General features: G+C 37.9%; 2 protein-coding genes across 5 annotated transcripts in view; one reads left to right on the forward strand and one right to left on the reverse strand.

The window, feature by feature from the left end:
* Positions 1–1,147: 1,147 nt before the first annotated feature.
* On the reverse strand, positions 1,148–3,798 carry LOC122408951 (probable ATP-dependent RNA helicase ddx42). The gene is made up of 2 exons (XM_043416089.1): positions 3,253–3,798; positions 1,148–2,286 (listed from the first exon to the last, which is right to left on the reverse strand). The coding sequence occupies exons 1-2, from the start codon at positions 3,637–3,639 to the stop codon at positions 1,951–1,953; spliced, it is 723 nt and encodes a 240-aa protein (XP_043272024.1). The 5' UTR covers positions 3,640–3,798; the 3' UTR covers positions 1,148–1,950.
* Positions 3,799–4,197: 399 nt separating this feature from the next.
* Frl (formin-like protein) overlaps positions 4,198–16,508 on the forward strand; it is a 31,873-nt gene continuing 19,562 nt past the window's right edge. For all 4 annotated transcript variants that reach the window (XM_043415792.1, XM_043415794.1, XM_043415793.1 and 1 more), the window contains exon 1: positions 4,198–5,391. In XM_043415792.1, coding sequence (XP_043271727.1) covers positions 5,077–5,391 — 315 coding nt within the window. In that variant the 5' untranslated portion in view covers positions 4,198–5,076. The remainder of the gene's footprint in view (positions 5,392–16,508) is intronic.

The following is a 16,508-nucleotide window of genomic DNA, read 5'->3' on the forward strand; positions in this document are numbered from 1 at the left end:
AAATTTCCGAAAAAAGTCGAATAATGCTCACTCCGGGCCAATAGTTAAATATTTCGGTTCCTAAAACTAATTTTTTTTACAATTTTCGAATAATCAAATCGAAATTATGGAACTTGATCAGATAGTAGTTACGAATTCCCAATATAATATGATTATACGTACAATATTCGAAGTTATTACACTGATCATGGAAGGATCGGAGGGAACTTATTTTTTTGAATGAGCAAAGCCAACATGGTGGTAAAAAAATTGCCACAACGGCGACAAACCCTCATGTACTAAAGTTTTTGTACAAATAATTACTTCAAAAAAATAACTGTCACAAAGTATTAAAAATTCAAGTTGAAAAATGAATAAAAATATGTCAATCTTTTATTTCCAAATCTAGAAAAATATTTCTCTATGACTGGTGTAATAGCTTCTAATGTTATACGCATACAATCATATTATATTGGGAATTCGTAACTACTAGCTGATCAAGGTCCATAATTTTTATTTGATTTTTCGAAAATTGTGAAAAAAATTAGTTTTAGGAATCAAAATATTTAATTATTGGCTCGGAGTGAGTGTTCCTCGATTTTTTTCAGAATTTTTCAACGTTAATAGCTCATAAACACACAGAAAAAATCATCCTTCCACTAGGGGCGATTTCACATTTTTAAACAAGGGCGTTTTTTGGATTTTTTCTTCTTTTTTTTCCAAAACGACTGTTCAGAAAAATCTGAAAAAACGTCGGGTCGTCATTTAGACTTGGTATAATCATATAAAAAAAAATTATCCCAATTGGGGGGCGGTCAACAGGGAAAAAGGGGGTCATGAAATATCTCATCTGTACCTATTTTGATGTTTTCTCGTCGACTGATTTGTAAAAAAACAGTTTCGATCGAAGGAAAAACCCGAATGAAAATATTCAAAAAAGTATCACAAAATCAGATTTGGGATTCATTTCGATTCCATTCTGTCCTCGAACCCTCAAACCATTCAATAGCGTCATCTTTTATTTACTCTTGTAACTACGAAAAGAGATGAATGGTCGGTAAATCAGGTCGCAATAAAAGTCAATTCTTTCCTGCGTATCGGCGAGTTTTCAGACAATTCGAAACTTCCAACGAAAAAATATCTCAGGGTCAAAATAATAAGAGTTTAATTTCACTAAAAATCGATTATTTCAACTTCTTTTCTCTCTTTTTTTTTATTACATAATTAACATTAACGTCGTATATTGCGGTGTAGACACTGGACGCGAATTAAGTTGATTGTTCGTATATATTACAGATCAGTTGTCGTCAAAGATATGTTTGCAATTTTTCAATAAGCACGTACGAAAATAGATCATTGTTCAGATTTTTTTTTTTTTTTAATATTTCAATCGTTTGTTGATTTTATTTATTCATCGAAAGATGAAAACTGAGCAACGCATATTAGCTGCGTTTAACATGAGAAATTTAACGATTTTTTTTCATACCGTTTCAAATAATTTTTCATTATGAAGAAGAAAACATCATGATAATAATATTAATTCATATAAATATATCTATTATTTGTACGTTTTTTATTGTAGAAAATTGCACTCGCGTCTTGCAAGGAAATTGCACACGCTGTAACATCACAATCACAGCCTCTTAGAAAAAAGAATTCTGTGTTCGCTCTAACATTTGGAAGCAATGTTTTTGTTTTCTACGATTTTAGAGATTCATGGATGAAAATTGAACTGAAAATTGATTTGTATAATTCTGGTCACTTGTATCATATGGATATTCCCACCACATGGGAAATCGAAATATTTTTTGATGCAATAAAGTTAAAATATAATTAGACAAATTATACTCCAACAGATATTCAAATAATTTAGTAGAGAGTGGATAATAATTCGCATAATTGCATTATTTGAATCATCAAAAAAAATTTCATATAAGTACGAACACAGAAATTTTTTTCCACGCATTCACATTAATCTCTTGTATCCTGGCTAGTTTTAGGATCTGACGAGCTCCCAGAGCTAATATTGACAGATTCTTGACTCAACGGAAAACTGCCACTCGTTTCTTCCCGACTGCTGAGGTCACCACACATCGAATCTGCCTCGGCACTGTCATTAAGATGTACCACATCAAAAACTGAACTACCGAAGCTAAAGTCAGAAAGACTTTCGTTCGCAGAATTTTGAAAACTCGCATTCCTTGAAATTTTTTTCAATAAATCTGCCCATGGATCCTCGAGAAAAGATCTCAAATTAACATAACTTGAAATATCGACGTTCTGGTGATTATTGCCTCGATGAAAGTTCTGAAAATAGTAAAATTTTGAAGATTAAACCTGAGTTTTGAAATTTTTTTCATTTTCATTTGTAATTTAATTGACTGATTATAATACTACGAAGGGTTTTGTCATCGATTTGTGAATGGTGGATGATAAATGAAATAAATGAAGAGAACTTGATGAACTTCATAATACAGTCAATGGGCGATGGATTTTAAATTCTCATATATTGAACAAGTTATTGGTACCGTACTCAACTTATAATAGTCATTCTATTCAACAAATATCCCACTTGAACAAAAAAAAAGAAAAACAACAAATGATTTTAGTAGCACTGGCTGCTATCCAAGATGCTACGCTCAAACATTTTTGAAGTTGGGCAACACAAGTTCTAAAGTTTAATTACAAGCACGATGCTTGTCACAAAAGGAATCTTATCTCCCAAACAAGACATGCAAATCATGAAGAAGCACACAGAAAATCAAGAATGAGGAAATACAGAAGAATTAATGCCAAAAACAAGTCGGAGTATTGGTTTTTCAAAACTTCAAATTTTGAGAAAAAAAAAACTGTTGTACTAAAGAAATAGGGAAACTCAAAAAAACGTGAATAAGAGCCAAGAAAACAAAGGACTATTAAGAACCTTAGGAATCCATCAAATAGAAGCAATTTTATATAAAAATTTTAAGATACTTGTCAAGTTGGCTTCTTCCAAATAAATGATTTTTCATTAATACTTTGGTGATTTTAGTTACTCAGGTTGTGCAAGAGAATTTATGCTGAATCAATACGAATGAAGTATTTGAGAGCTTAGAAGAATTCAAATATTTTGTACAGATGAAAACGTCTGGGCAAGATATCATTCGATAGAATATTGTCTCAAGAAAAAAATCTTTAAACAGTTTAAGTTTAGTTTGAATTGAAAATTAGATTTCTTGCAAATTCATTTGGTAGAACAAAAATAAATTGGCAGGTCAAGTGAAGTCTTTATACCTTGCGATTACCACGAAAAGAATTTCCTCCGTTTTTGTAATAAGGTGATTGTCGTTGGTTGTCCTTGGTGGTGTTATTGCCGAAATTGTTGAAGCCAGGACTGGAAGAATTTCTATAATTTCCGCGTCCTGGACTAAGCCAATTACCGCTGCTCGGAGATGACCAATTGCCGCTAAATTTTCGATCTCTCGGGGATGGACCATTTGCATTAAACGGAATAAAATCATCACTGGAACTCTGTGATGAATTTTGATTTCGAATGGGACTGTAATATTCCAAGTTCTTTGGTCGTCCATAACCTCTCCCTGGACTGCCACTGGATTTCCATCCAAAACCAGGACGACTATTTCCATTTCCTCGCGGAGTACTAAACGGTGATTTCCTCATATCGTACTTTTTTGTTTCACAAATTACACAGGATTTTTATTTTCTAATTCACAATATTAGGCGATTGTTTTTGTTGTCAAAGAACGAAAAGACGCGATAAGTAGCGTGCAACAACAAACGACGCCAATCCGGAAATGTTGACAATTGCAAATGGCATCCAGACTCAAGAGAAAAAGAAGAGAGGAATGCGTCGGTAAGAGCGCGTCAACTTAAAAACCCCAAACTAAAATCAAACCGTCCAATAATATATAATCTGATGATTTAAAACAACGCTTCTTTCAATTTGGAAAATTTCTATATTTCAATTCGGAAATTTATAAATACGAATTCGAATGATCCCACCGATTCGAAATTCGCATTGAAAAAATATATAACTTCATAGATGTCGTTATACGTGAAAAGCGTCACTAATTAAACTTACAGTCACCGCGTGATGGCACTACATGTTTAAGCTTGTTGTTCGGCAGCCTGCGTATTGCCTTGAGAGCGCGCATGCGCAAGAAGGGTTTTTACACCGCTGTATTGCTCGCGCGTTCGTCAATTCGCTGTTCGTTTTCGTTAGTTGCTCACAAAGCTTCGTCGTGTTTGTGTCATATAATTTGTGACGTTTTGTTACAATTCGCGATAGTATAACCCCAAAGTACGTGCGTGTTTTTTTTTTTTCTTTTAGAATTCCCCGCTAAAATATCTTTCTACTGTACATATTAATTTACAAAAAAAAATATGCAAGTATCCGATTGGTGCCTCGTTCATATATCGTAATAGAAGGAATAAGGAAAACTATTTAAAAAAAAAGAGTAAAACCTAAAAGACCAGCGATGGACGGGACAATACCTGTTGCTGTTGCGTTTGCTGCATCAGCACGAAATCCCGATGCATCGACGTTTTTCACGTATCCACGATACTCCATCGTGACAGATTCAATTATTTCACGTACGTAAAGAAAACAAGCAAACACAAAAAATCGACGTTTTCATGAAAGTAAATACAAATAGATTACTCATAAATTTGTATACGGTTAAATTCACAAATCAAGTGCATCGCAACGAAAATAAAAGTAAAAAGGCAACAAGTGTGCGATGACTGTGAGGAGCGGTCGTTGACGATGCGAGTTTCTCGGTCCAAAGGAGCAGCATCCTTGATCTCGTTGTAGGAAAAATTATATTCGACGTGAATAGGAGAAATCGTTTTTTTTCTCCTGTCGCGTTTGACGGAGAGGCACGTGGCCTCGGCGTCTTTTATTGCTAATCGTTCGTCCCTTCCCATCCTCCCCCAACCCCGTTACTCCCATCCCTTTTAGCCAGGCCCATTTCTAACCTCAAACGTGAAAATTCGTGAATTGGTTGTGCCCTCGACAGCTTTTCCGGCTTTTATGACGAGTGTGAAATTTACAATAAAGTGATATTTGAGTGATTTTTCATGAAACCGCAATAAACAATGGGGATCGTAAACAGTCGATACAACAACGAGAGCGCTGGGAATCTTGAGGCTTCGAGACCCGGCTCGAATATCGGCGTTGGAAACAACGTCGTCGGTGTTTCTGGTATGCGGGAGAGTCTCGGTTTCGGACTCAAAACCAACAGTCTACATCACCAACAACAACAATATTGTCAGCCAAGCCTGGGCAACGTTATGTCCGGCGGTGGCGCTAGCCTTGGTGGCCCTCACACCAGAACCGGAAGTATTAGAAGCGCACCAAGACAACCGATGCCCGATACCGGCGAGCTCGAAAAACGATTCACCAAAGTTTTAGTGAGTAACGACGCCATTTTTTATTCTTCGAACAATTGATTTCATCCTCGACTTGTCTAAATTTCTTCTTATGCTCAGTAAATCCTATTTTTTAATTAATGTCAAAAACGTACTAATACATTTTCAACTATCCTATTTTTGACATCATCTCTATTACTAATCCACTGAAACGTTGTTTATTATTATTTTTATTAATTCACTCCTTCGAAATTACTCTTCATATTGATCATATAAAATACGCGAGTGTCTCCGAGATTAATAACAGCGTCGGTCAAACGTTAGATTGAATTCCCCGAGAATATATTTCCCGCGTATTTGCATCAACCGTTCGATCGACTACAAAAAATATATTCTCGTACATTTTCAACTAACGACAAATTGATGACACCGAAATATCTATACTCAGCGTTAAGATATTTCGGTTCGTAATCACATCAAAGTGACACAACATTTTCGACCATAACCACAATATATGTTTGAGTTTTTTTTCCCCGCTGTCATCCTACTTAAAATCGAGAAGAACATCTAAATCAGTGCAAACGTTAATGAAGTATTGACCGATTCCCAAAATTCTTTGATGTCGCATCCACCGGTTTTTTTTTTAATAATCCTACGTTCCAGATAAACTTTTCGTAACCGATGAAAATGAATATAAAAAAACTTGCTGACACATACGTTTTTCCCGACGTTTTAGAGCGCGAAACAAAAATTGGCAAAGTACAAGCATACGTCAGAGGAATTCCAGGCGTTTGCGGTATAATATAACGTATAAGTTACGAGATATAGACCCCATATATTATTCTATACGTGTATATATATAATATTTTTTTTAATGTAAAGGTAGGAGGAAGAGAAAGAAAGAGACAAGTCTATATAGAGATAGGTACGCGTGTATGAAAGCGTATGCGCTCGTTGATACGGATCAGCCTACGAGTCACGTTACAACGCCTTCTTCTTCTTCTTCTTCTTCTTCTTCTTCTTCTTCTTCTTCTTCTTCTTCTTCTGAGATGCTGCTGCATGGTGCTTCGGGCTATGCAACGACCATGGGCATCTCTCTATTTTTATTCTCTTTTCTTTTTCTCAGATCACGACACGAGGAAAAGCGAGATCTTCCAATCGATTTTTCTCACTCTTCATTGTTGTCCTCTCCGAATCGATAATAGCGTTACATAATTTATGAGTCGATTTGTTTGTTGAAGCGCAAATAACGATTTATTGAAATGATTATTTTTGAAGAATGACGAAGAATAATTTTGACAAACTGATCGATAAATTTACCTTCGAATGGAAATTTAAAAAATTTCATTGACATTTCAGGCCTCATTTTTTCGAGAAATCGTTTCCCAAATCTTCGACTTTGGTCGACGAATCGGTAGCGCTGTTTTTTTAATTGCCCATGAATCACTCTGAATGTATCGGGAAGTATTTTTCTTTGAATTTTTTTTATTAGAAAAATATCGTAATGTTCAGTGCCATGTTCTCAACCTGGAAATATCCGTTTCGATATCACCGAGTTGCACGTTATTTTTATCGACTGTCACGGTGGAAATTGCTGCACAGCTGTTCGACGCATCGCAGTGGAAAAATCGTGTAAAGTAAATATAATTTTTTCACTTTTTACCTCGTTTCTCAGCGTGCGAGGGCTATTTTTAAGGTCAATTACACCGAATTGTTGAGTTACGCTCTGTTTCCGTGTAAAATAATATTTGTTCGAAAACGAGCTGCGTTGCAAATTTGTTGTACGAAAGAAAACACAATCCCACGACTATTTGGTCGCTCACTTGAACTCTGCGCGTAAAACTCAATGAATTCAATGGTCCGATTCATGAAAGCTCGCCACTGTTCCTTCTCGTGGTCTCGCGTGACTCTCAAATTGCTTCAGTCAGTTTCACTCCAGACACGATATATTTTTACTTTATTTTTCTTTCGTTTTCGGATGATACGGCTCTCGTCTTGGCGCTGGTATAGACTGCATAGCCGAACGAGTATAGAAGAAAATGTTCTATCGATTTGTCGAGGGGCGGAGGGGGGGGGGGGCGGAGATTGACGTTTTTCCTTAAGATGATGAATCAGTCGGTAATCACAACCGTGAGTGCGAGAGAGATAACTGCAAATTTTGAAAAGGAAATTTTTCCACATCGTTCGTCTGATCGAAAAAATAAAAATGTCATCGGATTTTTGCGATCGTGCTGCGTACGATGACATTTTTATTATTTTAATCGGACGAACGATGTCAAAGAGTTTCAATTTCAAAAATTCGAGGTGTGATTACCGACCGATCCATCGACTTAAGGATGTATGTAAGATTAATTCCGCAGTACATCTATTTATTTTTTAAGGTTATGTCTTATGTTAAAATGTCAATGGCGAATCATTTCTGTTTGCATTTTATAATTTTTAATAAAAAAACTATGTCATTTTGAATCATAATTTACGATTTTTAATAAAATTAATATCCAATTTGATAACTGTGGTCAAGCACAAGCGAGCCAATCAAATTACATGTTCAATATAGCGAACGTACTAACTACAAAACGCCGCTAAAACGTCAAAAGTTAACCCCAAATATCTCCACAACGACATCGGAAACAGTGGGTTTTTTTTGCGTCAAAAAATCGATAAAACTTTGAAGTTTCTAAAATTTTTTTTTTGGCCGTGCGTTGACAACGATTCATACACTTTTTTATCATTTTAGTTCGATTTTGTCAACTTCCGGTACAAATGACACGGATTTAAATGCGGGTTTAATTCTTAAATATTTCTTTTTAACCATCGGCTAAGTACCTTTTTCTTTTTTTCAATCGATGCAGATCAACTTTGATCGATGTGATCAACTCTATTAAATATTTCAAATTCATGAAAAATTTGACACGTCGATATTTTTTACATACATCCTTAAGGAAGATCTTGCGTTACTTGTGATTCAAAAAAGCAACTGAGCTTTTTTGCTCTCCCGATGATAAAAAAAAAGATTAAAATTTATTTTCGCTATTATCAAAATTTTGTTAAACTTATTTGTTAAGATTGATAAATTTTGAATATTATGATAACGGTTAAAATGCTTTCGTAGTAAAATCGTCAAGCGCAAAGTGTGTGACAACAGCCATCTTCTATTTACATGCGTATGCATATCTATCTATATTTTAAACCAGCTGGCTCATGGGATGTCAAAACTTCCGCTGTTTATGCCGTTATTACTCGTTAACCTCAAAAAGTGTTTTTTCTTTTTCCATTCCCAAGTTATTTTCAACGTTAACAAGGGTTTTTTAAGACATCATTGGTCTCTAAAAGCAATTTACTTTCTTATTTTCGTTTTTGGCTCTTCAAAGTTGGGAGGATAATAATTCTAATTCTCTAATAATTCCGGGAATAGACGCATGGTGTATTCCCGGAATTTCAAAATGTCAAGTGTTAAAGTTGGAATTTTCGATTTCCATTAGATTCGCGTTAACTTCCTTAGTGATTCTTGAAAATTTGTCATTTTTTACTTTCTGTCGAAGTTGCGCAAAGTTTCTCTGCAATTTCGCACCTTCAATTCGCATAAAGATAGTGAATTATTGCACTACCAGTGAAAAAAAAGTTGATGACGTCAGTACCTGTGTACGCGTGAGTCCATCGCGTTCTCGAATCCTTGTATACATGCTCGTAAAATTTTTATCGTCTCGGAATATTGAACTTGAAAGACTGCATTGAAGTATCGATTGATTCGTCGATGAGAAAATAAATGGAGGAAAAGTCTGCGAAAGAAATTCTTCAAATTTAAGTGATTTGAAAGTGAAGAATCCACTGGAATCGAAGTGCAAATTTTTGTTTCGACTCATGAAAAATTGATGGATTACTCTGAAGCGGGATTCAGCTCCAATCGATATTCTACAACTGCTTTTTTAACAGTCGAAAAAATATTTTTTGAGTTCCCCAAAATCTGGATGACTCAAGAATTCTTTTGAGCACGAATCTGATTCAAAAGAGGTGAGAAGGACCCTTGATCGCTCATGAAAACCATTTTCCTCGTACTATTTAACGCCTTTTTCGGGCGATCTTTGTGCTTCTTTCACAAATGAATCAAACCTTCTCGCCCACGCCCACGCGAAGCAGAAGCACGAGAGTGGGAGAGAGAGCCCGAAGGAGTCTCGAAACACGAGCGCCCGAGCTGCGTACAAGTCGCCTGGAGGCTCTGTGACCACGACCACAATGCACGAGATTCCCGAACGCACACGAATCTTTCGATATATTAGTACCAACTTCAGTATTTGTATATATATGTACAGCCGCGTCAGGCGTTTCGTGCGAAATGATACTTGCCTTGATAACCGTGCAATAAAAATAAAATTAAATTTATTAAGCCTCGGGACTGATTGGATGAACTTGATTTTCATCGCGATTGATCGCATTAACCTTTTATCTGCCTTTTCATTTTATTTGTAACGGCCCAGTTCATCAGTTATTCGAACGAAATCAGTATTTTCGAGGAAAAAAAGTTGAAAAACGAATTTCGTTCGTCCCCAAATAATTTATTGGAATTTTCCCAACTGTAAATATGCCGAATGAATAGGAGAAAAAAGAAAGAATCGCCGAGTCTCGGTGAAATTCGACGCTTCGTGTGATCGGGTTATCATTATTTTTCGAATCGGATTAATTATTCATGGAATCGCCTATACGGACGTACCTTGGCTATTGTAGGTGTTGGGCGGGAGGGGGTCGAGCGGCCAACGACCAACAACATGACCAGAATACATATTATATGGCATAGTTAAGTGTCCATATATATTTTGTATATAAACACGTAGGGGGTTTTCTAAGCCGTGGCCGGACAGGGCTGGACGGTTGTTTATTTATTTTTTTATTTTCGGCGCTGCATTTAATTATATTTTTGTTCAGTGCGGGTGGATTTACAAAATTCTGTCGCAATGACAAACCTCTGTAGAATTGTTTTTCAACTCTGCAAATGGTCAAATGGAAAATTAGCAAACGTATTTGAAATTGGAAGAAAAAAAACGTTGAGATAAATGTGGTGGCTCTTGGGATGGATGGAATTTGAATTCGACAACGAGCAGACTCGTTGATTCTTCAGGGAACAGCCCATATGCGCGTAAACACGTATATAGAAATGGGTTTACACAGGGCGAGTAGAGGCTCGTTGTGAGTCTCTCGTTCTTTAGTGCTCGCAGCAGCTCGGTCAGAGACTTTTGCCTCCACTCTTGGAGGGAACGAAAGCCGCTCGAAACTCTCGCATGGACCCCGAACACGATCGACTCCAACGTCTCTCTCTCTCTCTCTCTCTCTCTCTCTCTCTCTCTCTCTCTCTCTATTCTTCTTTTATTTCCTTTTTCGTCGTCTTTAATCCCCTTGTACGGAATAAAATACGAGAAACGACGTAGAAGAGTCCTACGACCTTTTCTAAAAAACTCCCAGAAACTGGTCACAGTCCAATTTTTTGTTTCATTTTCGTCGAGCCTCTCGAGTGAGACGAGATTTTTTCTACCAAAAATGGGCACAGTTTTAACGGTTACTAATTTTTTACGAACTTTTCACGAGGTGCTCGTTCAATACTTTTGTCATGGTGGCCTTTTTTGGGTTTTCAATGATGGATTTTTACTATCCTCTGAATATGACACTTTTTTTTCATGGAAACAAAATGAGGCACTCTCCGACAACTTTTTTCTTCGCTAAGATTTTAATCTCCACATCTCCCGATTTACGATCATCTCGTCACTCGTTATCCAGCCTTTTTTTCTCAAGTTTATCGTCGTCGCTCGCATTATAAAAGAACATAAACACGAGCGATGACGAAAGTACGAATTTGGCGGAATAAATAAAGGGAAGAAATGGGGAAAGTCGTCGAGAAATTCTCTCGATCCTTCGTCCCTCTAAATTCGAAGCTTTGCGACCGAAACACGCCACTCCCCTTCTATATCGGTTTACCCGTGAGACTGTGATTCTATTAATAAATGAGATGGTGAACGGATATGCACGCGCGCGCGCGTGCGCGCGTGTATGTATGCGCGTGCGTGTGTGAGAGCACGTTTCGTCGATATTGTTTTTGTTTTCTTTTTCTTTCCTCCATCATTTTTGTTCTTCGTACTATTTCGTAGCTTTTTTCTCCCTCCTTTACTGCTCATCTCTCTATTTTCTTTCTCGTCTCTTCACTGCCAAGCCCGGTGACAACGAAGACGAGAGAATTTTTATTTTTTATTTACCGATGCAGGAAAGTAAATACTGCGCTTCGACGAACGAGGCTCGACTTCCAGGTCCGATAAAGGGCATTCTAGACGTTTACCACCGCGAGAAAAAAAACTACAAATTTTATCAACACCGAGAAGCGCTTTTTCGTAAAGCTGTTTCCAGTGACGAAAGAACTTTTTGTTCACCTTCCTCAACTGAATGATCGGGCATAGAAACAATAATAGAGGGCTGCTTATTATTGTCTCGTGAATCGAGCGAATCGCCTTCAGCACGCGAGCAACGATTAAATCTTCGAAAATGGAAATTCCGAGAGAAAAAAAGCGCGTGGGGCGCGCCTACGTCAGCTTCCGTAGAGCGTATAAACCGCGTGGATATCCTCTCTTCATTTCCTACGCAAATAGGAAACGCACGCGTCCGTATGTGTGAGAATATGGAGGATGCGGAACGGAGGACGGAGGACACACATCGTTGTTTCCACTGAGTCATACGTTACTTTTACTCGCGAGTGAATTAAGACGACGAGCCCCGTACTCGCATTGTTGTTTCTCCTTAAAATAAGGCAAAATGGAGGAGGGAAAATGATTTTGCGAGCTAAGCTTGCGTAACGAACGATTTTCCTCGCTTCCATGTCAAACTTCCGCTAGCGCTACGAATCGTCAACCAGCACGAGGCTAAACAGGAAAAAATGCTGCGTGTAAATTATGCTGCTCTAAGCATATTCGTGTGTTTATGTGCACACAGATTTGTACGATGAGGACACTGGCAATTGGTTCTCGTTCACGGAAGTGCATTTCAGATTACACACTCTTGTTGTATACTTTTCTGTTTTGTTCTTTTTCTCTCGTTTTGGTGCACACTCTCACGACAACAATGGCAACTGTAGGTTTTTTAAAAAAATTATCATCAAGAGATTTTTGAGATAATTATTCTCTCGCATTCTTCAACGGACGAGTTTTTTGGACGAGAATTTTCGCCTTCCGGTCTCCTGACCGTTGTTGCTTGCGACCATTTTTTTTCTCTCATCTACTCCGTCCTTATGATTGCTTCGACATTTCCTACGAGGCGCTGATGACGACTGCAACTGTACTTGGAAATAAAGTAAATTCATTCGCAAGCCGAAATAACGCGATGGAGATCCGAGGGATTTTGAGAGGAACGAGTGGAAGACGCGGAGGAATAGCTAATGGTACCTAAGTGTCTGCCATTTTTTTTTCGCTTATGTTTCGCTTCCGCTCCCTCCCCGCCCTCGTTCCAACAGTTTCAACCCCTTCATCACCCTCGTCGTTTTCTCCTTTTTTCCTCCTTCATGAGCTTCCCTTCCACACGTATACGACGGATCTCTGCGGACGAGAAAAGCGTGTGGTTTATTCATCCGTGTTTCACTGCGAGGGCAAAATCGACTACGCTCTCCTTTTTTCTTCCTCGTTTCTCTACCCTGGGGGATGCAGATCCCAACACAAATAAGAGCGTTTCATCTCCGGGGCATTTTTTCCTCGATGCACTCAAATTTTTCAACATTCTCAGTTTCAATAAATCATTTCTCATAGCGAAAAAATGGAAATAATGGAACATAGCTCGGTTCAATTACCGGAATCAAATGAATCTCAAGAGAATCGTTAAAGAGTCATTTTAGTTTAAGGAAAGTGACTACATCCGTCAAAATGATAAGAAATTTATCAAATTTATTGGTGATAATTTTCTTCAAGGTCAAGTGCGAAAACACAATTTTTAACTCTCGACTGGCCGCAGGGCCAAAAAGACGAGAGTTATGCGTTTCACTGCGATCAGTGGGTGGAGGGATATTTCTTTGTCGCCAGTTTTCCCGAAAACGGTGATAGTTGTCTTGACCAATTTTTGACATAATATTCTATATATTCCGGACAGTGTTCTTATTTGTAGTATGTCAAGATTCATCGCGAACTTTTTTTTTTTTATTTAACTTTAAAAACTTTAAGGTGATGGAGCAGTCGCTATCTCGCCACCGTGAGTGCGAGAGAGATAGCTGCAATTTTCGAAATTGAATATGTTCGACACGGTTTGATCAATAAAAAAAAGCCCCTGTCAGCGTATTTTTGCCATCTTTCGGCGTCCGCTGACAGAGCCTTTTTTTGATTAGTCAAATGACAGCGGAGAATTTTCATTTCGAAAATTCGAGGTGAGGTTAGTCGACTGATCCATGCTCTTAAGATGATGGATCAGTCGGTAATCACACCTCGAATTTTTTAAATTGAAACTCTTCGACATCGTTCGTCCGATTAAAATAATAAAAATGTCATCGTACGCAGCACGATTGCAAAAATCCGATGACATTTTCATTTTTTCGATCAGACGAACGATGTGGAAAAATTTCCTTTTCAAAATTTGCAGCTATCTCTCTCGCATTCACGGTTGTGATTACCGACTGATCCATCATCTTAACGGCACACATCGTTTGAACATATCGCGATATGACCATATTTCGATCATCGACTACTTCACACCATTCTATGTTGCTAGTTTCACTCCGAGCTTTTTCAAGGTAGGGTCCTCCCATAACTCGACAGTGGCGGCCAAGTGGCCAAATGTGTAAACTCTGCACTATATATAGAACGGTGGAGAATATCTATATATAATATAAAGTTTACACACTTGGCCACTTGGCCACTGTCGAGTTGAGACGTGATTGAGACCTTATGGTTTTTCCAATATAAAAAAAACGTCAAACAACCAAGAGAGGGTTTTTATGAAATAAAAAAAATGGAGCTACATCGGAAATAAAAAAAATACTGGAAACAAAATGAATACATTTTTTAAGGAGGGTGGATAGCGACGATACAATGTTGCCTTGCTAAACCATGTTAAATACATAAAAAATTTCAAAATGATAAGAATTTAATAAAATTTGGTGAACATATTCTTTAGTGCTACTTTTTTCAAAATTTTCTTCTGCTTAGTTATCGAGTAATTACGCATTAAAGTAGATTTCTTATGCCCGAAGTGTATATATGGAAACGCTATGCTTATACACGTGAACTTTAGTGATCAATTACTCGACAACTGTACAGAAGAAAAATCTTAAATTGTATTGTCAAATTTGGCACTAAAGAATAGGTTCACCAAATTTTATTAAATTCTTATAATTTTGAAATTTTTAATGTATTTAACATTGTTTAGCATGGCAGCATTGTATCGTCGCTATCCACCCTCCTTAAGAACCTCAAATAATGCCTCATTATCTTTGTTCAAAGCACTCGTTCTCTCGTTGAAACACATTTGCACATGTGCAAATTGAGTTTCCAATTTGGAGCAACGATCTCTAAATTATTCTTCCCTCTCCCTCTGCCACTCGTTGCCCCGTTCCTCATAATCATGCTCTTACAATTTCATCTCGTTGTCCCATCTTTCGTTCTCGTTCTCGATCTCATGGCTCCTTTCGCATAGATCACTTTCGCTCATAAATAAATAAGTAATTAATATAATTGAACGCGGTGAAAATATGTTGTGCCTCGCCAAGTCATTTTGCCCCTTCTCATTCTCTTTCCCCTGCTCCCTCATTCCCTCTCGCTCTCGACTAGACCTCTAAACTGTTTCAACGATCGAATATCAAGTTGGCTCACAAATACCTCGATTACTATCATCGCCATTCTTCGTTCATGACTCACGATTTTTTAGCCTCGCTCAATTACCGAACGAGACTCGTGTCCAGAGAGAAATTTTCTCGGTCCATCAACTTTGCATCGCGCAAATTTCACACCTTTTCACATTCTCATGATTATTAATCGAGGAAAAAATTTCGAGAAATCAGAAAAACTCGTGGCTTGCCTTGCAAAGCTGAACTCTGCCCTCGGCCGCGAACAGACTGCCATAACCAACCCCAACCTGCTACGACCCTTCGTTTCGCCCGATCCCCGTAGACAGGTCTCCCTTTTCGGCTCTTCTTCGTCGCCGCTATAGCTATATCGAGGTTTTATGGATCTCGAAATCCCTTGGAAGCCAACGTCCTTGACTGTCTCTCAGATTTCCAGCCCCCTCCGCCCCCGCGTCCTTTTTCCTCTTCCTCCAAACAAATCTCCCGTGCATGCGAACCGAAAAATAAATTAATGGGGAGTTTACTCCTCGTTTACTGCGCCAGATCGATTATCGCGTTGAAATAACGAGCCCCCCCGTTATTCGTACTTTGTAGACGAATTCGTTGAACTCTTAACAGGTGCGTGCAGCAGTAATATTGTGGAAACGAGACAAAATGAACGAGATCAAGGACGCCCAATTTTTTTATGCTTCCGCCGTTTTTGTCTCGGCTGAGGAAAATCCACGGTCGCGTTTCGTCATCGTTCCGTTGCAAGGGACCCCGAAATAATTATTCCCCGATTCTAAAATCATAAATATGTCCAATAAAAATGATGTTGAAGTTTGCAGCTTTAGAGCCTAACGAAATGATCTCAAAAAACCCTCCAGTAATTCCAGTAATTCTCCAATTCGTCCCCTGCTGAATTTGCAATTCGTAGTTTTTCAACCTGCATCAATGATTTCGTGAAATAAACAAATTAGCCAATTACAAATGTATTTTTTCCTTCATTTCGTTGGACTCCAACGTTGCAAACTTCAGCTTCGTCAATAAAATGGGATTGGAATATTCGTGCTGGAATGAGGAACGTAAAAACGTGAAAATAACGTCGCGGATCGGAGCGTCGCAAAGCGAGGGAACAAATAAACTGATGTGAACAAACAGAAGAAGCCAAGATGATGGGGAAGTAGAGAGAATGAACGAGAAGCGAGATAGCGATGTATAGAAAATGTGCACGATGATGTCACTCTCAGTCGATCGCTCAAGCGAACAGTCATTCTCGCTGCGTGACGTGAATTTATCATACTTTATTTTAGATTGAGGCTCCTCCAGTTCATGAACTTTGTGTTGTACTCTCGCAGCTGAAGATGAATTAAACAATAATATAATG

This window comes from Venturia canescens, chromosome 4, assembly GCF_019457755.1.
Source record: "Venturia canescens isolate UGA chromosome 4, ASM1945775v1, whole genome shotgun sequence".
Taxonomy (NCBI): Eukaryota; Metazoa; Arthropoda; class Insecta; order Hymenoptera; family Ichneumonidae; genus Venturia; species Venturia canescens.

What these genes read in the sequence shown, in the direction of transcription:
- LOC122408951 (XM_043416089.1), bottom strand. Translation starts at nt 3,639, where the DNA reads ATGAGGAAATCACCGTTTAGTACTCCGCGAGGAAATGGAAATAGTCGT. An exon ending in CTTTTCGTGGTAATCGCAAG is followed by an intron (nt 2,287 to 3,252) that starts GTATAAAGACTT and finishes TACTATTTTCAG; the next exon opens with AACTTTCATCGAGGCAATAA.